At 41.3% G+C, this 23,342-nt stretch overlaps 1 protein-coding gene across 1 annotated transcript; it reads right to left on the bottom strand.

Moving 5' to 3' along the window:
* Positions 1 to 12,880, bottom strand: CZH5orf34 (chromosome Z C5orf34 homolog). Its single transcript, XM_074855241.1, has 12 exons — positions 12,654 to 12,880; positions 12,238 to 12,327; positions 7,950 to 8,566; positions 7,266 to 7,361; positions 5,849 to 5,972; positions 4,917 to 5,008; positions 4,634 to 4,703; positions 4,159 to 4,329; positions 3,073 to 3,161; positions 2,246 to 2,338; positions 1,417 to 1,457; positions 1 to 661 (listed from the first exon to the last, which is right to left on the bottom strand). Exons 1-12 carry the CDS (start codon positions 12,846 to 12,848, stop codon positions 468 to 470), a joined length of 1,872 nt encoding a protein of 623 aa, XP_074711342.1. The 5' UTR covers positions 12,849 to 12,880; the 3' UTR covers positions 1 to 467.
* Between the last annotated feature and the right edge of the window lie 10,462 nt (positions 12,881 to 23,342).

Here is a 23,342-nt window from a genome sequence, read left to right as displayed (position 1 = left end):
TGAAGATGCTTTAGATATTTATTAAAGTAGAAGGAATTTGGGAAACTTTTTATTCAGTATTGGTCTACTTGGTGTAAGCTTCTGAATAAAAGCGCATTTTTACAGTTAAAACTGCTTATCCCCCTACCCTAGTCACATAAGCAGTTAATCAAGTTGCTTGCACAATCTTCTATAAAATAAAATGATTCAAACAGACAGACATACATTTAAAAGCAGCACTGTCAACCCTGATGTATTTATACAGCTGTGCTCTATTGTTTCACCTGTTCTTTTTGCCCATCCACAATATACAACTATGGCATTATAATGGCAACTGACAGACTCTACTGATCTGCTGTGGTATTACAATGGCAACTGATCAGTCTGCCTTCAGCCTTTCTTTCTCTTGCACCTCAAAGCCTCCTCAGACATAGCTGGGACAGCTCCTATGAAGATACAGAACACAGGTCTTCACATGGTAAGAGGTTTCACTTCACAAAAGCTGCAAGCAGAGATTCAATATCCTGAACTACTTTAGAGGTTTCTTCCAAAGCCTTCAAGACGCATGCTTCACTGATTCCTTCCAGCTCACTCCCTTTTTTTGTTCTTCTGGCAGCAATACCAGATGGATTGGTTTTTACAGCAGATGTCCTTTCCAGAACATTGCTATTATCCAATAAAACTAGTGTTACTTTGTTAAGAAAAAATATCAAACTCTTCCTCCTAATGAGAAACATACTTCTCCATATTTGTATTCATCATTCTGGACTGCAAAGTCTCACATTTCATAGCATGGTAATTACATAAAGCTAAAAAATAAAAAACTGTATTACTTAAAATATTTACAACATTTACAGAAAATATCTTTAACTAAGGCTTCAATTTATTTTACTTTAAAAAGAAAACTATCTGATGTCACACTGCACAGTTTAACAGCATGCACTTTTCATACTAATAAAATTGAACTGTGGCTTAAAGACAATTATAGAGTGGCTTTAAGCGCATGCAGCGCAGCACACTTTCTGGAGCTGGCTGAACACAATGGAACAATACTGAGGTAGTTGATAAACAGAAAGGTATTGTACTGCAAAAGCAAGCCCAAAGGCAACTGCATCATCCCGCTTTCAGGAACAGATCAGCAGATGAGTGTTAGCAAAACTAATTCAGTACCCATTAAAGGGCTTCCTTTTTTGGTCATTTTTTATTTTAGTTTGTACTCTGCCACTGTTATTGTTTCTGGTGCTGTGATGCAGAAGTCGGACAAGATAAATGATAAAAATGATAAATAAGAAAACAGAAAATGACAATTTTAAGAAGTGGTAAGACAGTAAAAGAAGGTGATAACAGGATAGAGAGCCTCTGATGATCTAAAATGCAGATTTGAATATGCAGATGAACAACAGAAATGAAAAATCGTTACAGCTTTCAAAAGGATACAGTTAAATCTCTGTATTTTTTCGAGCTCAGCATCAGCAGACCTGTCCAAGAAAATAACATTACATGAAGGTTCTCAAATGTATTTTCTACTTCAGATTTTAATTTTTAATAGTTTGCAGCAATACTGAAAGTTAGAAGAGCAAAATCCAAGTGAAAAAAATGCTTTATTTTTGTCTTTCATACCACTAGTCAATGGCTGCCATTTGACAATCATTCATGTTTCCAAAAATCAGAGCTCTGCACTAAGAATAGTCTCTTTGCTGTATATATGTATATAATTTTCATTTCATCAGCTACTGAATTGGCTACAATTTGAATAACAACTGCAAATGTAATTTATTTCAATTAACACATTTTTAATACCTGAATTTGTTTGTGTATGATGTCAGTAGACATTTAGTCAGTAGCATGTATTAAAAAGGACAAATACATTAGCAAGAGATACAAGTGTGATTTAGCAGTTCAAAGCACTATTTCGAGCTGCTTGGTGTTCTGTTAAAAGACACCTTTCTTACCCTAGTTTCTCTTTTTCACCTTGCAAGATACTATCTCTGTAAAATTAATCCTCCTTTGGCAAAGTCAATGTAATTCTGATTTTTAAGTAAGGCAGGCAGAAGTGCAATGAAACAAGCTTCACCTAGAACTCAATTTACCTAACATTTTAAACACAGAAAGAAAAACATGAAACCACACAAAATAAATGGACTTACAATTTTCATTTTTGACCCTTACGAATGAAATGTAGTCTATAAAATTCACAGTTTATAGTCTTTTTCAGTTTTATTTTCAACATTATCTTTAGTCAATTATTTAGGATAAAGATGAATACCAATTTTCTTCAGTTACAGAGTGTGCAGTATATTCAGGAATCTCCCTCCTTTTGTTCAAACTTCTGCACCATTCTATTGCTGTTCTGATGTACCTATGTTAACATGAAAATTCATAAAAAGTCGTTATTTATATAAGAAATACACTGTATTAATTCAAGCAAAAAACTGAAGGTATTAAGCAGTACACCTGGATCTGAAAAAAAAGGAGTGATTCAAAATCTAGTTTTTTCTCTAGGTTTCCTTGCCATTATTTGATTCCCACATTTTGTCTAGAATCTCCTTCATATTTAAATCCATGCAGTTACAGAAAATTATAACAAAGCTGTATGATTAGTAATGAATGGTGTACAAATGTTAGTTTTTATCTGTGAATATCTGCTTGCTAAAATGCAGCACAGTAAGCTTCCGATGACTGCCATAATGAGGCTGTAATTAGAGCAAGCAGATTACAGAAAGCAAGCTGCAGGCAGAGGTCAATACCGGTAATAAAGCAAAAACTGGATGAAGTGCTATCCAGTTCTAGGTACCAGCTCTATGTAGGACAAAGTTGGTTTTTTTTTTCTTGTCCACTGATGTAAGTGCCAAGTTGCAGCTCTAGTTATTTTTCTAAAAAGACATTACTTAACAGTTGTCATTAAATGACAGTATGGAGCGGTCCCAAGTCATACAGCTCCTCAATCTTTCCCACATGTAAGATGGAGCTTTTATCATTACGTGTTTGGTTCCCTCCCCCAATATATTTTCAGTAAATACCATTTTCTTCATGTAAAAGGATTTGTACAGAATTCTTTTATATTTAACTTTAAATTGTTTCAATTACTTATACCTTTCATAGATTCCAGGATGACTTATTTTTATTAGCTGCTGTACCCCATCAGGAGTAGTTAACTTACACCAGCCTACATCTTCATTTACCTTTGAAGAAAAAAAATTACAAGCATTAATTTTCTGCTGCAGTCTGGGAAAAAAAAAAGCAAGTATAATACGCCAATTTAAGAGTTAATTTTCTATGAACATTTCACTTCAAACATTTAAAAGCCTGTGTTATGCTAAGGATAGAATTTGATATAGTCTGCTATGACAAACGCACAGGAAAAAAAAAGAACACCTGGCATGGCCCCAACACCTGTTTTGTGCTATTCAAGAATAAATTATTTCTAAAACTGTGTAGAAATGTTTCCAAACTTGTGGATTTTTCAGTTCTTCTTGCTTATATCATGAGTGAGTACAGAAATTTGAGCTAGCTCACACCAGGAAGTTATACTGCATCTTTTGACACACTAGCTATCATATTTATATTGTTTATAGAGATATCCTCAGACACTTTAACATCTCTTGTTTCTTGTCACCTTAATACGTAAAGACACAGAAGACCAAAGTCCCAGCAGTCAACCTTGAATCCCACACTCGCATGATTTTCTTTGTACTGCCATTTTGCAAAAACCAACATAATCCACATTACCTAGATTTAAAAATGTCTATGGAATACCACAAGAGCACAGTTACTTTTCCGAGTAATTTCTTCACTATTTTCTCAATTATAGGTAATTTGAAATAAAAAACAAATACTCCCTTCTTCGATCAATGTGAGTGACTTCTTAAAAGGATAAAGTCTTATTTGCCTCTTTAGCATCAGTTATGCACTAAAATACTCTTCCTCCTCACTTCTGACTAAAATACTGTCAATACATTAACAGCGGCATTTGCAGATAATTCCTATTTTCACTTAGACTGCTATACAAGCTCAAGAGTAAGCCACAGCAGTGAACTCCTGTGAGTTACAAATCTCTCAAAAGACTTCAGTTCGTATTTTATAGGTATAAAAACTTTTGTTTGGTTTCCTCATTAGTTTCCTAGTAACACTTTTTATGAAGAGTTTTAAGAATGGTTATTCCTCTAACACATGAGTTACCTGGATCATACTACAGGAAGAGCTGAAATCCCAGACCATATTCAGGGTCATCCCATCCCAAAAAGCAGCATGGACTTTATGATCTGAGTACACAACGAGTCTTCCTGTGTAGGGAATAACCTTTTCATACAGCAAAATCGGCAACATTTCTCGTCCATCTGTCTCAGGTACCTAGAATCAAACAAATATATTTAAAGCTTGCGGAAAGGTTATTTACATCATTACAGCTGTTTCTATCTCTCCCAGATTTTCAATTTACTTATTTTTTCAGACCACAGCCAGCTCTCTTTATCACGCAATTGCTTTCTGTTTCCCAAATATACCTTTACACTGCATGCTTTTGGTTCCCAAATATATACCTTCTGATCTTTGAGGATATACTCACCATTCTTCCCTCTAGATTAGGTCCTATTCCCTATAGCCTGTATAATAATTCTTGTAACACTGAAAGATTTATAATTTTTCAGCTACATACCATTTTCCAGCAGCAGAGATAACAGTTATGAGTTAATGATAGTTTAGCCTTGTAGCAGTACTGAAGTATTCTGAGGAGAAAAAAACAAAGTATTAAGCATTTCATACTTACTATGTCTTCTAAACAGTTGCAACCTTTATTCTGTAAGTTTATAGCATCCTCAGTGATAATATAAATTCCTTTAATTTTTATACTTGATGTCATAATAACTATTATGTGTAATTTCAACTACTGTCCTTTCAAAGCCAGAGGAATTAATGTAACAAAGATAAAGTAAAGTTACTTGGTTGCCTGAGTAATAATGGAGGATATAGAGTATGGGGTTCCTGGTACATCAGGAGGTAGGCTGTTTACTGAATACATCTTTTCTTCTCTCTGCAGTAAAGAGCAGAAAGGAGATGAGTTAGTTACAGGTACTGTAGCATGAAAACAGTACTAAGAGCTTGCAAGATAGGAAATTTCTGACCTCCCACAAAGCAACTATAATCACATTTAAATCACATTTAAATTTGTCCCAGAACACAGGTAAGTATCTCATTGAAAGTAAAAACCTGCAGTCATACCCTTTAAGTCTATTTCAGTTTCCACGCACGAAGTATGGACCAGGAAATTCTTTTATCAGAGGGTAGACTGCAGTTCATTACCAAAGGTTAGGTTTGAAGGATATAAAGTTGACCCTTAATTCTGCTTTAAAAATACAAAACACTGCATAAGCACTTCAGAGGATCTCTACTGTGGGGAAACTTAACAACAGACAGACACAGAGAGGCAAAATTGTTTCTCTGGCACTGAGCAGCTGATCTGTGACAAAGCCAGAACAGAACCTGTATCTTCTATGTTCCATCTCCATGTAGTAAGAAAGAAAACACTTCCAAGTACATAAAGAGTAAACTCTAATCAATATATTAAAGAATAAGCTTCTCCTTCTAAATTAGTGAGAAATGGTTATTGTAGAATCTTACTGCAGTACAGACTTGAGCTTGTGAAATAAATGTTACAATGAGTAAGATTTTTCTTATTGTGTCTACAATTTACAGAAATACATGCTGAAACAGAAAATAATCTCGGTTTTTGTATGATTGATTGCTTGATTCTGACATGATAGTAATTACCAATGTAGGGACTTTAACTACAGACCGCATAGCCAAATTTCTTAAAACTAAGAAAACTGCTAACTTGAAGGAATTTGGAACATATTTTTAAAAAGTTCTATACCTTTTTTATTCCCTTTTGGATTGCATAATGTATGAAATAGTTTCCCAAAAATGCTCCCTCTGACTTCAAAAATGAGTCATCACCAGGATAAATTTCTGTGATGTTTGTCCTACCATGGATAAATCTGAGAGAAATAAGAAGATTTTTAACAAGTATTTAAAATGTTGTGTCACTCAACAAGCAAAACAGGTTAGTATACTTGAAGTAGGGAGAAACGTATTTTCAACACAACTCTTACATGAAGAACTTTTGCCTGTTTCACAAACAGCAGATTGTACCAATTATTTCTTTTAACATAAAAGACCAGCGTTACCAGGCTCTTTGTTTGCATGTGTGCATGGGGGATGGGAGTTAAAGGAGCTAAGGAAAGCGTTTTCATGTTGAGGTAAACATCTCACAAGAGCTGCTCATTTCACTGTCCACAAAATATCGTGGTTCTAAAGAGAAAAATCCAGTTTTCTGAGTGAACCAGCCCTACCTAGAATACACAGAGAACTCTCAGACTGAACAATTCCTGAACAACCTGAAGGTCTTCATTTCCACTGCAGCTATGTGTCTTTCAATAAAATCAATGAACTTTTACTTGTGATCATACAGTATCTTGAAGACTAAAACCCATTTAATGACCCAATTCTGCAACTCTGTGGTTAGATGCCTGGACTTGGCTAATGGGATTTACAAGACTAAGTATGGCTACTCACCATACTTCCAAAGAAATGGGGTATGGTACTGAAGAGCTGCTAAACATTTTGCTCAGATGAGATGAAAATTTAGGAACTACATTGAGAAAAATTAAGAGCACTGGGCAAAAAGATTAAAACTTTAAAGACTGATTATGCTTGTATCAAAAACTTTTAGATGCTGATAGCAACTGTAGCATTTTCAAAGTCTGTGTAACAGATTTGAAAGGGCTATTTAAAAAAAAGTTTTGGTTTTTTTTTTTTAAACCATATGGACAAGGTGATTTGCCAGGAAAACCCACGGTTTAGCTGCCTGCAACATGCAAATTATGTAGGTCACCAAGACAAATATTTCTAAAGCATGACATCTTCAGCATCAAAAGGAACAATGTAATTTGCAAAGAAACCAAGCACCGTAATTGGCAGTGAAGTCTGTGGAAGCTCCAGCTGTCCAGCAAACCTTTAAGAAATCAGATAATCAGATCACTTCTTTAAAAGCCTTAAACGTGATTCCAGATTGTTTATTTCAGACATACCCACTTTCAGACCTGGAAATATACTGTATTAGAAATCTGAAGTCCAGTGAACAAACAGGAGAAATTAACAGACTCTTACATGAAGATTGTGTACAGTTTCTCAAAGAGTGAGAAAGGGACAAAGCAAGACATTTGATCTTAAAGCTTAATTCCCATACAAATGAGGTCTTCCAAAGATGAAACACGTGACCTCCTACATACCTATAAAACACACCCTGGCACCATACAATTTGAATTAGCTGAGGGCATGAATACTCTTCAGTATTTTGATTCTGAAAGAAGTCACAGAAAGTCCACCTGTATAAAACACAATAAAAGCTTCAGTAAGTTTGAAGGTCGGGGGGTTTTTTTTGTGTGCAGGTAATCACTTCTGTAGCAAGAACAGATGCATGCACACCTATTCAAATGAAAAGAAGCCACATTTTTCAGGGCGCTCTGATTCTTTAGTTATCCACATTAGTTACCAAATTGGTTTTCTCAAACCTGCAAACATATTTTTTTATTTTTAGTGGTGCTGACAGAGAATGTATGTCGCTGGCCCACCTGAGAAGTACCATCTTCTCAAAACCAAAAAAAACCCAAACCAACACAAAACCTGTGTTCTTTTTTTAGTATCCACTTTTTCATTTTCATATTTATATAGCATGTCAGAAAATAAAATTTGTTTTTCTGTGGAGTAATTACTATATAGTCATTACAGTAGGATACAGAATGTTGGTTTTACAAATTTCATGTTTCAAGAAGTTTCTGGAAAAAAAAAGAACATGACAGTAATTTTTAAATTTTTTATAGCTAGAATTCAGTTATTTTCCTAGAGGTTGAAGCACCAAATTGCAGAATTGTAAAACATATGTTAAAATCTACGAAGTAAACAGCTTCAATTACCTGTGTAAATGTGGTGCTCTGCAGCTGAGTGGCAAAGCTGTAGGCAAATGAGAAACTGCTTCATGTGTTTCGGAGTCTATTAAAACATCGGCTTCTATAGATGTGTGGTTGTTTTTCTCACACGTCTTCCTTATATTCTTAACAGTATGTAAGTTATAGCACATTAGTGCCAACGACAAAGGGTATTTCCATTCTTCTGGGTAAGAGGAAACAGACCAACGCTGTGTAACCCATGTATATTCAGAAGAACAATTTGTGTGGAACAAAGGGACTCCATCTCTGCCTTTTTGGTCCTTTGGTTTGGTTGGTTCATTCTTGTTATTCTCTAGTCTTGTTTGTTTTGATGACGTTTCTGCAACAGAACTTTTCCTTGATTTTTCGTGTTGATCTCCAGTTTGATAGTTGCTGTTCTTTTGAGAGGAGTGCAAGGATGCTGCAGATGACTGGCTGACTTTGCATAAGAACTCCACTGTAAATTCCTGCTGCAATTCTGACAGGTAAAGGTGAGCATAACCATCTACTGACGAGATCCTCACACTGCCATTGTCTATACATCTTGTCAGATCAGCCGTAGCAGGGTCAGGCCATCTAATTTCTAAGACATCGCTGAAAAGAATCTAATACAACAAAAAGGATTGGAATGTGTGGCAAGATAATAATTACCTGCTTCCCAGAAACTACAATGGAGGATTTACATTTAAAAGAACTCAGTCCCTCTGCAAGGACATATGGAAAGAAACTTCATTCAAGAGGAAGCAAGATATCTAACCTTCATATCTGCTTCCTCCTGTTCTAACAGAGTTCTATCTAGCAATAATGTTTTAATTTAATATGCATTCATAAACTAGTAAGATACATGACCAACTGACAAGGCACAGTAGATATTTGTGCTTCCACCTGCTTCTTAAGAAACGCTGAAGAGAAAGACTAAATTATCTTGATTATATCAGTTGATTTCATGCAAAGCCCACATTAAAACTGTGTACTGTGTACATTAAAAACCCACGTGCTCTGAAATCTTCTCTTTATTTACAAAATCAAAATAAGCCTGTAAAATGGCATGTAACATGTACTTATGTGTTCTTATCAAAACAGAAATTTATTGAAAATGTTCTGCAGCTAGGTGGGTAATCTTACTTAATACTGCAGCAACGCAGTTTAAGTTACATAGCTATAGCTGGGATGTGGATAAAACATATTTCTGAAGAAGAATTTAAAATTTAATAAAGATTTCAAACTTTTACAATACCACATTTGGAAAGTCTCAGAAGAATAGCCTCATCTTACTGCTGTGATATTCAAGTACAGATTGTTGCTTCAATTAGCACTTTTGTTCAAAACAAACAAAAAACATTCTCATAGCATATGCCCTTGTGCTACCCCTTCTACAAAAATGAAGCAGATGATTCTCAACTAATTACTCCAAACAAGCACTACATCTACCTCAAACCCAAGATTAAAGCTTTGCCCATAGAGATGTAGTTACAGTTTAGAAAATGCACTAATCACCTTCTGAAACCAGAAATACTCAAGACAGAGAAAGCCTTTCTAGCCATCTGCAGAAGCTCTTCCTAAAATAAGGTATTTTCCTTTGTACTGTCCTTATACCTGATCACTACACAGAAAATATCTTTCGTCTGCTTTCAGCTGAAGACTCCAGGTAATATGTGAAAGAAATTTAGCAAACGAGTATTCACAGTCCTCATCATTTGTTTTATCTCAATTTAACCAGCTTTGTCTCATTTGACTGATCTTTAATCAAATATGTTTCAGCCCCAATCACAATTTGGCCCAGCACTGGAAAAGCCTGCAGTCCAATAAAAATGAAACATAGCAGCACTAGTGTATTAGTAAGGTGGGAAAGTCTGCTGAAGGCATTTGGGGTGATAAAGATGAAAATTTACCATAAAGAATTGCAAAAGGACCATAAACAAAAATAATCAAGTGACCAGACAGTAAGACTAAAAATAAAAAAAATTCAGTGAAGACAAATGTAATGTAATATAAATGGGGAAAGCATTCTTAACTAAGATGTGTATGTATAAAAGCATGGGCTCTGACTACCATCACACGATTAAGATCTTGATGTTATGATTGACAGTCCCATGAAAACATACTCTATGCTCAGCAGCAGTTTAAGCAGTGTTATCAAATGTTTGAAAATTCTAGGAAAGGAACAAGAACAAACAGAAGATAGAACCACACCACTGAACATACTCATGGTTAACCTGCATTCTGAATACTATTTGCAGTTCTGAACAGGCCACACCACCGACAAGAACCCCCTTGTCAAGCTGCCATGTGGATGGTTAGTGTGGCCAAAGCAGAGCCTAAGAAAACTGATATATTAGGTTGTTTTGAGTTCAAGCACAAAGTAATACAGTATAACTGTAGAAGTGTTTTTGTACCCAGTGGCCTGTCACTGCTAGTAACAGGCCACAGGCCTTAGGCTAACTGTGGCTTAAGCTAACTGTGCAAAGCCCCCAGCTGGCCTCTTAGGGTCATTACCAAATTGTTATGAGAACATGCTGACTGAACTGGAGCTTGGTAACTGATACCTCCTTAAAATATACTGCTGAAGTGTGGGAAATAGCAAAGGCCTGGAAAATATGGCACTGGTTGAAAATAGAGAACTGTAAACTGATAGTATACTACTGAACAAGTACAATCTCAGGAACTACAAAAAGACTGCTTTAAGAAAAGCAGCTGCTAGTAAATGGAGGGGGGGATTAAAAAAAAAAAAAAGGAAGAAAAAAAAAGCCAATCAAAAGGTACTTGCTGTGGCCTGGGAAGGTTATCCCCTCAACATCCTCAAACAGGCAGTCACAGTGGGAGCTGTGTTAGAAACTGTCTAGAAACCCAGCCATCTACCAGAAGAACAAGATCCTGGCCTTGGGGGAGCGCTACGCACTAGTGCTAAGGACAGAGCATCAGCCCTGTACTGCCATACCTTGCAGTCATATACAGCATGGGTGTGAAGGAATGACTGATGCTGAGTACGTTGTGATACTGACTGACAGTGTTTTCAGCAACTGAAAATCAGCATGAAGTGTGTTACTAATGATCAGTCTAAAAAGTTTTAAAACTTAAAACTTGCCTGATTTATCAGTCATCTTAAGACTCCCACCGCAGTGTGCACACACCTGCACGCATTCAGTGGGAACGCCAGAGGGAAGCCAATGAGGAGTAAAGCTCCTAGAAACGGTAAATGGGGTCTCTCAATGGACCTTCAGTCTGACCTGGAGTAGCCGTTCCCATAGAGTGACACAGTGACCCAGCCCTCTTGCAGGGCCCCGTAACAGACTCACTGTCCTGGTTTTGGCTGGGATAGAGCTAGTTTTTCTTCTTAGTAGCTAGAACAGTGCAGCGTTTTGGATTCAGTATGGGATTCTGTACGAGAAGATTGTTGATAATACACTGATATTTTCAGTCATTGCTAGGAGATTAAGGATTTTTCAATTTCCTATGACCTGCTAGCGTGCAGATACACAAGGAGCTGGGAGGGAGCACAGCCAGAGCAAATGGACCCAAACTGGCCAATAGAATATTCCATGTCGTATAACACCCAGCTCAGTATAGAGGACGGTTGGCTCAGATGCTGGGTGTCTCACTTCCAGGATTACAGTTTTGGGATTTTCTCTTCTCTGAGATTGCTAGCTGGGAACAGGCTGGGCATTGGTTGGTTGGTAAGCACTGTGCATTACCTGTTTGTATTTTCTATTATTATATTTTATTTCAATTATTAAGCTGTTTTTATCTTAACCTATGAGTCTCCCTACCTTTATCCCTCCAACTTTCTCCCCAGCCCCTGGGTGGGGGAGGGTGAGCGAGCAGCTCTGTGGCGCTTGGCTGCTGGCTGGGTTTAAACCACGACACTCACACAGGTAATTCCATGGGGAAACAATGGGATTCTGAACCTGACAGCCTCTTGGAAAACACTGTCCTATTTCACCAAGTCTTCCCTGAAAGTTTTCACATGCAGAAAAGTGATGATATATAAAACCACTCGTTCTAGACGTACAAAATCCTAGGTTTTAGTCTTAGTAAGAGCAAATGAACCCTTTAGTGTCTGGCTACAAAAGATATGCATAAATTGAGGGCTAAGTGACAGTTAAAACTGTAATTTAAAATGGCAGTATTCTAATCAAGCTGACAAATGCATTAGCCGAACTGTACTCTGCAGATCTTCAAGGCCTGTACTCATGCAAATACATGTAAGTTACACAAACCCTCTCTCAGACTACGGGGGAAGTTTATTTTACAAAAGCATTACATGTGTGACTCTCACCTTTTTTCTTTCTGGAGGTATGACACTTGAAGGTAAGTACGGGCGAGAAGAAAACTTGTTTCGGAAATCTAGAGCTCGCAGAAGTTGTTCCTATTGAAGTGCAAAGAAAAGCAAAAGAGCACAACGCTGTCACATCACGTGTTCCTCTATGCAGTGGTAACACTTTAAGCTGATTTCACCCTCTTTTCTTCAGCAGAGGCTCCATTTTACACACAGGAGCAACGATTTCGTTCTGGCGGGCCAGGGCCCCCCCGCCGGCGCCGCCTGACGAGAACGCGGCGGGCGCTCGCTCCCCGCCCCCCTCCCAGCGGCAGCGCCGGCTTCTCCCTCCAGGCGGCCCCCTCGGGCCCGCGGCTGACGGCGGGCACGGCCCCCCCCGCCCCTCCCGGGCCCGGCAGCGCCCGCCCGCCGCCTACCCTGTGGGCGCTGACGGCGAAGGCCACCCGGTGGCGGACGGTCTCCGTCCGCTGCAGAGGGTGGGCGGCGGCGGGGAGCGCCGCTTCGAACAGGTACTCGGAGCCGCAGGGGGCCAGGAGCAAGCGAGACCCCCCCGCGTAGTGCACCTCCACCGCGCCGCCCTCGTACAGCACCGCCAGGCGCTCCGCCGCCATCCCCGCCCAAGGCCCCGGCCGGCCCCCGCCGCCGCCAGGCGGGAAGCGCGGGGCGGAGCGGGGCGGGCGGGCTCCCTCCCCCTCGCCCGGCCGTACCTCTGCCTGGCGAATTTACCTCACCCTCCTGCTGGCAGGGAACAGGGAGAAAATGCGGCCTGATTTATATACATGTTTGTAAAACAAGCTGGATGGAAATACACACCCTGTCTTTTTACTTTTAGCTGCTGGAAACAGGGATGTCTTTTTTTGCTGCTCCAGAAATGAAAATCAGCACTACAAAGGCCTAGACTATAGAAAAAAACCCCTATTTACCTGTAACCGTGCCTCTTGTAAGAGACCCCTCATTCAGCAGGTGCCCTTGATACGCAGAAACAAACCCTACAACTCGGAAAGAGTTATTAAAGCAGGTATGTTTATTCCGGCGCCGGGTGTGTGTGTTTTGGAGGAGCAATCTCCCACGCACCTGTCGCCAGAATAAACATGCCTGCTTTATAACTCCGAGTTGTAGGGTTTGTTTCTGTGTATCCATTTGGCACCCCAGGTGGGACCCTCTCTGTCCGGCTGCAGGACCAGCTGAGAAGGGGATGTTCTAGGCACACCCCGAGGTTTCTTTCTCGGAGAACCTCCCTCACTTTCCCAATCACTGTGGGGACAGACAAGGACCATCAGTGGACCAGGTATGTGGATTTAAAGAGGGGAATACCTGTAAGTCGTGAGGAGACATCCTACATGAGCTAAAGAGCATTGGTGCTCACCCCTGGGGGGGTTGGGGTTTGAGTCCCCATCAGGAGGTGGTAGGGTAACTTCTGTACCCTGACCAATGGTAACTTGGGTTCTCCTGGCCACAGTGGCAGGAGTAGTATGTGACATAACTACCATTATTGTCATCTGTCGTAAAGCTCTGGTACCATGTACTGTGTGATAAGTGTTTTGTTGTTCTGTTAATACTTCATATTACTGTCTGAAGTAAGTTTAAAATGCTGGGTGAGTGCTTGAGTGAGACGCAGTCTGACAATGGAGTGAGTGTGGAGTCCTGATCTGTGGTTCGATGTTCTCCATGAGGAGAGCGGACGGAGACGGACGAAGCGTATGACAGACGCTGGAACTGTGCTAGTCTAACCGATTGTTAACCCTTACGTCCTGTACACAGACATCAGGATTTTATGTAACCCAATATATGTTTTTGAAACCTTTAGTTGTAAACGGAACATTTGGGTACGGTTTGGGGACGATTTTTGGTGCGGTGAATGCCAAGGAAACTGGTCTGACTGGGATGGGATTGAATGTTCAGGCCATGTTAAGCAGGTATTTTGTGGAAACTTAGAAGGTGTAAGGAATCAGTAAGAATGCTGCTGGTATATGGGGGGAAACGTAGAGCAGAGTAGTGCTAGGTTTATTCAGCATGAAGCACAGATGAGTGCCTGCCCACTTTGTCATCAGTGTTGCTTGTTTGCTCTAAGTGTTTGGAGTGTCATAAGTACAATATTTCTTTTAATGGGAGACAGGAATTTTGTCTCGACAATTGTCTTGAATTTAGATGCATTCGTTGTGGGGCAAGCATGCCCTCGCATCTTTTGCCTTGGATAAGGTATTATTGTGGTCAATTTAATCAGGTTGTATTTACAGGCTAAAGAACAAACCTCTGCAAGGTATTTATTATGGGAGATAAACAAAGTGGCGGAATATTGAAAAAGAGCCTGTTAGGCTGTATTTTAGCTCACTGGAAGGAGATAGGAGAGCTGCCAGGGGGAAGTGCTGGAACAGAAAGACTTTAATAAAATATTGTGATCAATGGTGGCCTTTATATAAATTAGATGAGGAAGGAAAATGGCCCTTTAATGGAACATTGAATTATAATACTTTGTTGCAATTGATGTTGTTCTTAAGGAGAGAAGGGAAATGGGATGAGGTCTCATATGCGGATATGTTTTTCACCCTCAGAAATCATCCCGAGTATCAAACGGACTGTGGATTAATGCCCCCACAGGACCCCATGGTGATGGCTTTGGAGAGGGAAAATAAGAAAGAGGGAAAAGGAAAGATGAAAAGGTGTTGCTTGGCATGCAGCATAGGGCAGAGATGTACAAAGTTAGGGAAAATAAGGGATCTCGGGATGGGAGACCTGCCGGAGCATTATAAACCGCCGGTAGGAGCAGAACAACAAGAAAGTGAAGATTTTGATTCAGAAGCCCCTTCAGATAGTCCAGTATCCTCTCGCACCTGAAATAAGAAAGAACAGATAGTGGTGCAAGCACCCCTCAGGGAGGCGGTGGGGCCAGAGGGAGGCCCTTTATATAAAGGCCTTTAATAAAGGTGCCCTTCTCCTCATTTGATCTTGAAACATGGAAGGTGGTAGCTAAAGGCTACCGAAGTGATTCTGTAGGGGTAACTACACATTTCCAGTTTCTAATAAAACAACATAATCCCAGTTGGAGTGATATCCAATTGCTATTAGACCACATGACGGAAACCGAGAAACAACTGATATTAAAGACGGCCCAGGACTTAGCTAGTGACCAACTTAAGAACATGGGAGAGGACATAAAGGATCATTTTGCCTTACAAGACCCACATCGGGACTCTAATAGAAAGGCTCATGTAGAATTACTGAATGAATACAGGAATTGGGTCACAAGAGGAATGGAATAGGCCATCCCAAAACCAATTAATTGGTCAGCCTTATATGTTATTCGGCAGGGCCCAAAGGAGACCCCCTCGGAATTTTTGGATAAATTACAAGACACTATGAGGTGGCACACTGCTCTGGACCCAGGATCGGAAATAGGAATACAGCAGTTAAGTGTGTCTATTCATAGGACAATCAGCGAGTGATATTCAGAGGAAGTTGCAGAAATTAAGACAGACAGGAAGCAGAAATTTGGAGACTCTATTAGGTGAAGCATGGACAGTGTTTAGCAATAGAGGAGGATCGGAGGAAGGATAAATGGGCATTGTTAGTGGCACTACAAGAGAGTAAGGGACGCAGAGGTACGGGACCTAAGAGGTATTTGGGAAGAGAGCAACGTGCATGGTGTAAACAAAGGGGACACTGGAAAAACTGGTGTCCAGAGAAATGGCAAGGAAGGATACAGGCCCACGTCAAAGAAGATTGACGGGGACCTGGGGAATCTACCCTAGCAGATCCACTGGTTATATTGAGGCTAGGGAAACAACAATAGAGTGTAGAGTTTCTAGTTGATACCTGGGCAACATTTTCAGTTTTAAACCAAGCTTTAACACGTACAGATGATGATTTTGTAATGGTAAGAGGAGCTACCGGCCAAACTGAAAAGGCGTACTTTTTGAGACCTCTTAAATTTAAATTAGGAAAACAATTGGGAATACACAAATTATTATGTATGCCTAACTCGCCAGAACCTCTATTAGGGCGACACTTATTGGAGCAACTAAAAGCGGAAATAAAATTTGAAAATGAGAAAGTAGAATTTTGAATGGGAGATGACCAGCTAATTAAACTTTTGAGTCTAGCCCTCAAAGATACCCCTGTCAGCTCAGGGAAGTACAGAACCAAGTATATCCGGGGGTGTGGGCCTCAGAAATACCAGGAAAAGCAAAAAATGCCTCCCCTATAATAGTCAGACTCAGGAGCGAGGCCTGTAAGAATCAGGAAATATCCCCTTAGAACAGAAGATAGAGAAGGAATCCAGCCAATAATTGACCGATTTATCAAATATGGGCTGTTAACAGAATGTGAATTGGAATATAACACTCCCATTCTACGGTCAAGAAGTCGGATGGTAGTTATAGAATAGTACAGGATCTCAGAGCTATTAATAGAATTGTTGAAGATCTGCATCCTGTCATAGAAAACCCATACACATTATTAACTAGACTGGCACTTGAATTGACTTGATTTACCGTATTGGACCTGAAAGATGGCTTCTTTTGCCTACCCTTGAGCCCAGAAAGCCAATTGCTGTTTGCATTTGAGTGGGAAAACCCCGACTCTGGAAAAAAGGCACAGCTAACATGGCCTGTGTTACCACAAGGGTTTAAGAATAGCCCCACTCTTTTTGGAAATCAATTAGCCAAAGACTTGGAACGGTGGGAGCGACAACCTGGAGTTGGAGTAATATTACAATATGTGGATGATCTACTGATAGCCACTGAAACGAAAGAACTATGCATAGTATGGACAGTTAGTCTGCTAAATTTCCTTGGACTTAATGGCTATCGAGTCTCTCCACAGAAAGCCCAAGTAGCTCAGTGGCAGGTAACTTATCTCGGATATGAGATAACTGCTGGCCAAAGGACAGCAGGAAAGGAAGTCATCTGTCAGACTCTTCAACCACAGACAGCTAAAGAACTCCGCGTGCTCTTAGAAATGAGTGGATGGTGCCACTTACGGATATATAACTACGGACTCTTGGTAAGGCCACTCTATGAACTGTTGAAATCTAATCCAATGAACTCACCTGGAATGGGGAAGCAGAAAGAGCATTCCAGCAACTGAAAAGGAAACTAATGGATGCCCCTGCCTTGGGGTTACCAGATACTACTAAGCCATTCTGGCTGTTCTCCCATGAGAAGCAGGGAATAGCCCTGGGAATCCTAGCCCAAAGCTTGGGATCATACAGAAGGGCAGTGGCGTACTTGTCCAAACAACTTGATGAAGTAAGTAAAGGTTGGCCTAGCTGCCTAAGAGCGATAGCAGCATTGGTACTAAATATTCAAGAAGCACGTAAATTTACATTGGGCCAAAAGATTACAGTGTTGATATCTCATACTGTATCTACAGTATTAGAGGTAAAAGGGGGCACCGGCTCTCACCACAAAGATTCCTTAAATATCAGGCCGTTCTGGTGGAACAGGATGATGTGGAAATAGTGGTTACTAACACTGTCAATCCAGCATCTTTCCTCAGTGGGACCACAGGAGAACCGGTATCACATGATTGCCTGGAAATGATTGAAGCAGTCTATTCCAGCCGACCTGACCTAAAAGAGGAGCCGCTGGAAGATGCTGAAGACTCCTGGTACACAGACGGAAGTAGGTAGCTTTGTTCGACAAGACGTCCACAAAGCAGGGTATCGGTAACCACTATGGATCAGGTGATAGAATCTGCAGCCCTGGCCCCAAATACCTCAGCACAAAAGGCAGAAATAATAACTTTAATCTGAGCGCTGGAACTAGCCAAAGGCAAGAAGATTAATATAAGGACGGACTCCAAATACGCTTTTGGGGTAGTCCATGCCCATGGAGCCATATGAAAAGAAAGGGGACTCCTGTCTACTGAAGGGAAACATATAAAACATGCTGAAGAAATTCTTAGGCTCCTGGAAGCAGTGCAGCTACCCGAAAAGGTGGCTATCATGCATTGCAAGGCTAATCAGAAAGGAGATACTGCTCAAGAATTGAGTAATGCTATGGTGAATCATGAAGCCAAAATAGTGGCTGAAGGGGGTGAATTAGAGGTGCAGTATTTGGTCCCAGACAGTAAAACACAAATTGATTGTGAACCCAAGTATTCGAAAGAGGACCAGAAATTAGTTGAAGACTTAGGTGGAGAAATAGAGAAGGGTAGGTGGGCATAGACTCCACAAGGCAAAATAATAATCCCATTTGCATTATTGTGGGCCATAGTTATAGCAGAACATAGAAAATCTCATTGGGAAGCTGAAGCGTTGTATAAATACTTTAACCAGCGTATAGTTGCCCGGAACCTCTACACCACTGTTAAGCAAGTGACACAGCAGTGTGAAATATGTTTGCAGAATAATCCTAAAACAAGCCCTAAAGCCCAACTTGGACAAATAGGGAAAGGAAACTGTCCAGAGCAACAGTGGCAAATTTATTTCTCAGAGCTCCCAAGAAAAGGGGGGTTCTGATATCTGTTGGTCCTAATGGACACCTTTTCAGGCTGGCCAGAAGCATTCCCTTGATGAACCAATAAAGCTAAGGAGGTAACTAAAGTGCTACTACAAGAAATAGTACCGAGATTCGGGATTCCTGAAACAATCTCTTCAGATAGAGGACCACATTTTATTGCAAAAATTGTTCAGCAAGTTAGTAAGATCTTGGGAATAGATTGGCAGTTACACACCTCATATAGGCCACAAGCGAGTGGTCAAGTTACAGATTGTAAAATTAGGGCAGGAGGCCGGATTATCTTGGCCACAATCATTACCTTTGGCACTCCTGAGGATTAGAACTAAGCCCAGAACGAAAGAGGGGCTGAGCCCTTTTGAAATACTTTATGGGAGTCTTTATATCGTACAAACGGGAATATCAACTCAGATAGGAGACGAAACATTATCTGATTATCACAGAATCATTCAGGTTGGAAAAGACCGTTGGGATCATTGAGTCCAACCATCAGCCCTACTCTACAAAGTTCTCCCCTACACCATATCCCCCAGCACCTCATCTAAACACCCCTTAAATACATCCAGGGATGGTGACTCCACCACCTCCCTGGGCAGCCTATTCCACTGTCTGACCACTCTTTCTGTGAAAAATTTTTTCCTAATGTCCAGTCTCAACCTCCCCTGTTGCAGTTTAAAGCCGTTCCCTCTTGTTCTGTCACTAATCACCTGTGAGAAGAGACCAGCACCAACCTCTCTACAATGTCCTTTCAGGTAGCTGTAGGGAGTGATGAGGTCTCCCCTCAGCCTTCTCTTCTTCAAAGTAAACAGTCCCAGCTCCTTCAATCACTCCTCATAGGATTTGTTCTCCAGGCCCTTCACCAGCTTCGTTGCCCTCCTCTGCACTCGTTCCAGCACCTCGATATCTCTCTCGTATTGAGGTGCCCAAAACTGGACACAATACCCCAGGTGTGGCCTCACCAGTGCAGAGTACAGGGGGACTATCACCTCCCTACTTCTGCTGGTCACACTATTTCTAATACAAGCCAGGATGCCGTTGGCTTTCTTGGCCACCTGTGCACACTGTTGGCTCATGTTCAGTTGCTTGTCAATTAGAACCCCCAGATCCTTCTCTTCCACACAGCTCTCCAGCCACACCTCCCCAAGCCTGTAGCGATGCAAGGGGTTGTTGTGGCCCAAGTGCAGGACCTGGCACTTGGCCTTGTGGAAGCTCATCCCGTTAACATTGGCCCACCGATCCAATCTATCCAAGTGTCTCTGTAGACCCTCCCTATCTTCATGCAGATCGACACTCCCGCTTAACTTGGTGTCATCTGCGAACTTACTGATGATACACTCTATGTCCTTATCAAGATCATCAATAAAGATGTTGAACAGAAATGGTCCCAACACCGAGCCCTGAGGAACACCACTTGTGACCAGTCGCCAGCTGGATTTAGCTCCATTGACCACCACTCTCTGGGACCGTCCATCCAGCCAGTGCTTGACCCAGCAGACCGTTCGCTCATCCAGGCCATGGGCAGCCAGTTTTTCTATGAGAATTCTATGGGGAACTGTGTCAAATGGTTTTTGAAAGTCCAGGTAGATAATATCCACAGCTTTTCCCTCATCCAATAGTCAGGTCATCTTGTCATAGAAGGAGATCAGGTTTGTCAGGCAGGACCTGCCTTTCATAAACCCATGCTGACTAGGCCTGATCCCCCGGTTGTCCATTATCTGACTTTTAATGGCCCTCGAGATGACCTGCTCCATGACCTTCCCTGGCACTGAGGTCAGACTGACAGGTCTATAGTTTCCTGGATCCTCCTTTCTGCCTCTCTTGTAGATGGGTGTCACATTTGCCACCCTCCAGTCCAATGGCACCTCCCCAGTTAGCCATGATTTCAGGTAAATCATGGAAAGCGGCTTGGCGAGCACATCTGCCAACTCTTTCAGCACCCTTGGGTGTAACCCGTCTGGTCCCACAGACTTGTGTGCATCCAAGTGGTGTAGCAGGTCTCTGACCGCCTCCTCTTCAACTGTGCTGACCTCAGTCTGCTTCCCCTCCCCATCTCCCACTCATGAGGCTGGGTGTCCAGGGAACAGCCAGTTCCACTGCTAAAGACTGAGGCAAAGTAGGCGTTGAGCACCTCAGCCTTTTCCTCATCCTTAGTTACCACGTTTCCCTCTGCATCCAATAAAGGGTGGAGATTTTCCCTAATCCTCCTTTTGTTGTTAATGAATTTATAGAAACATTTTTTATTATCCTTAACAGCTGTAGCCATGTTGAGCTCTAGCTACGCTTTGGCTCTCCTAATGTTCTCCCTGCATAACTTCACTACATCTTTATAGTCTTCATGAGAGACCTGGCCCCTCCTCCAAAGGCAATAGATTCTCCTTTTGTTCTTGAGATCCAGCCAAAGGTCCCTGTTTAGCCAGGCCGGTCTCCTTCCCTGCCGGCTTGTTTTTCGGCACGCGGGAACAGCCTGCTCCTGTGCCTTTAAGACTTCACTCTTGAAGTATGTCCAGCCTTCCTGGACTCCCATATCCTTCAAGGCAGCCTCCCAAGGGATTTTGTTAATCAGTCTTTTGAACAGGTCAAAGTTTGCCCTCCGGAAGTCTAAGGTGGCAGTTTTACTAACCCCTCTCTTTGTTTCTCCAGGGATCGAAAACTCAATCATCTCATGATCACTTCCCCCACGAGCTCTTCCCTGTTCACAAGAAGCAGGTCCAGGAGGGCACCTTCCCTGGTCTGCTCACTCACCAGCTGCGTGAGGAAGTTATCCTCCACACATTCCAGGAACCTCCTGGATTGTTCCCTCTCTGCTGTGTTGTGACCCCAGCAGATACCCGGGAGGTTAAAGTCCCCCACAAGAACAACAGCAAGTGACCATGAGATTTCTCCCAACTGTTTATAGAAAGCTTCATCCACCTCACTGCTTTGGTTGGGGGGTCTATAGCAGACTCCCACAGCAAGGTCTGCGTTACTGGCCCTTAACCTAATCCAAACACTCTCAACCCCGTCATCACTATACTTGATTTCTGAGCTGTCATAGCATTCTCTAACATAAAGGGCCACCCCACCACCTCTCCTTCCCTGTCTGTCCCTCCTGAAGAGTTGTAGCCATCGATTGCTGCACTCCAGTCATATGAGGCATCCCACCACGTTTCTGTGATTATGTAATAAGCCTCCAGGAAACAATTACAGGAAATAGAGAAACTGGTCTTAGGAACCAGAGCCCAAGGTCTTGATGGACCAGTGCATGATGTTAAGCCTGGTGATTATGTGTATGTAAAGTCCTTTACAGATTCACCTCTGGAACTGAAGTGGGAGGGCCCCTTCCAGGTGCTGCTGACATCCCACACAGTGATCAAGATTAAGGAACATACCTTGTAGGTACATCACACCAGGGTGAAGAAAGCTCCTAAGCCACAATGGGAATTGACACCTATGGGACCGTTGAAGCTTTGCATCCAAAAATGATGATATGGGTTCTTATGACTGCTGAACTGTGACATAGTAAGTGCTACAGGCATCATGGGAAAGAATCTATTTGGAATGAATTTGGCAACAGTTGTAGTATATGGCAGCATGAGATGCTGACCAAATAAATGGGAAAGGATAAATTCAGTCCATATCTGGACGGCTGAAAAAGGAAAGGAGGTCCAGATACATTGTAGGGTTTTCAATGCAAGTGGTATAAAAGATCCACCTCCCCTGACCCAAATTACTATTAGGAAAATTTCCAATGGGAAAATGGCACCCAAAATAGGTCAAGAACAATGTGTGGCCAATGTTTGTTGGTATGCCTTTACTGTAGCCCAACCAGTATCCATTGTTTGTTTAGGGGGAGCTGGACCAGGGGACTGAGCTGTATCTTTCGAGTTTGGATTAAATATAACACAGAAGGAAACCACCACCCCTCCCGTTTATAGTACTCCGACTCAGGTTACTGAATCAGGTCACACAGAGATTGAGTGATTGGGACCATATGTGTATCCAACAGGACCATATGTAATTAAGTCTGTTGGTCAACAACAAGTAATATTTAATCCAACATGGTCTCTTAAATGAGTTGAACTATTGGTACAGAATGATATCTCCTCCATTCAACCAGCTTGTTCATCGTTCCTAAAACCTTCACATGTGGGCTGGATGACATGGTTACATAAAAGAACCTTTCCTCCCCAAATGAGGACTAAGAGAGATATAACTGGTACAATAGGAACAGGACTGAGAGTTCTAAATAGTATAGATACTGAGATAATAATAAACAAATTCACTATGACAACCAGTGACCTGAACAAAATACAATACCCTTTAAGATCTTCCCTCTTAACTTTAGGAAACAGTCTATGGCTTACAGCAAATGCATTACCACAACAGGAAGAGCTAAATTAAAAAGATAATGAATTGATTATTGAGGCCCTAGGCTCAGTCCAAACTAATGTTCCTGTAGCACTTAACTGTATCTAAGCTCAATTATGGATACAGTCAATAGCAGCTGCAATCATCAGGAAAAGTGAGGACAGGACCCTGCTGAGAGAAATCCGAAAGGTGGTCTGGGATAACGCAACTGAATTTGAAAGAAAATTCCAATCTTGGTGGCATTTAGTTACCTTTGACCCTAATAGTAACACAGTCACAGCTTTTGTACTAACAATAGCC

This window comes from Strix uralensis, chromosome Z, assembly GCF_047716275.1.
Source record: "Strix uralensis isolate ZFMK-TIS-50842 chromosome Z, bStrUra1, whole genome shotgun sequence".
Classification (NCBI taxonomy): domain Eukaryota; kingdom Metazoa; phylum Chordata; class Aves; order Strigiformes; family Strigidae; genus Strix; species Strix uralensis.
The sequence above is the reverse complement of the archived record's forward strand: the minus strand, read 5'-3'. Positions and strand labels throughout refer to the sequence as shown.

Bases quoted from the DNA above. Each gene is read 5' to 3' on its own strand.
- CZH5orf34 (XM_074855241.1), bottom strand. From the start codon at position 12,848: ATGGCGGCGGAGCGCCTGGCGGTGCTGTACGAGGGCGGCGCGGTGGAG. The intron at 5,009-5,848 runs GTATAGAACTTT...TCTTTACTGCAG, and splicing joins TCCAAAAGGGAATAAAAAAG to AGAGAAGAAAAGATGTATTC. The intron at 3,162-4,158 runs GTAACTCATGTG...TTTTCTTCAAAG, and splicing joins CTTCCTGTAGTATGATCCAG to GTAAATGAAGATGTAGGCTG.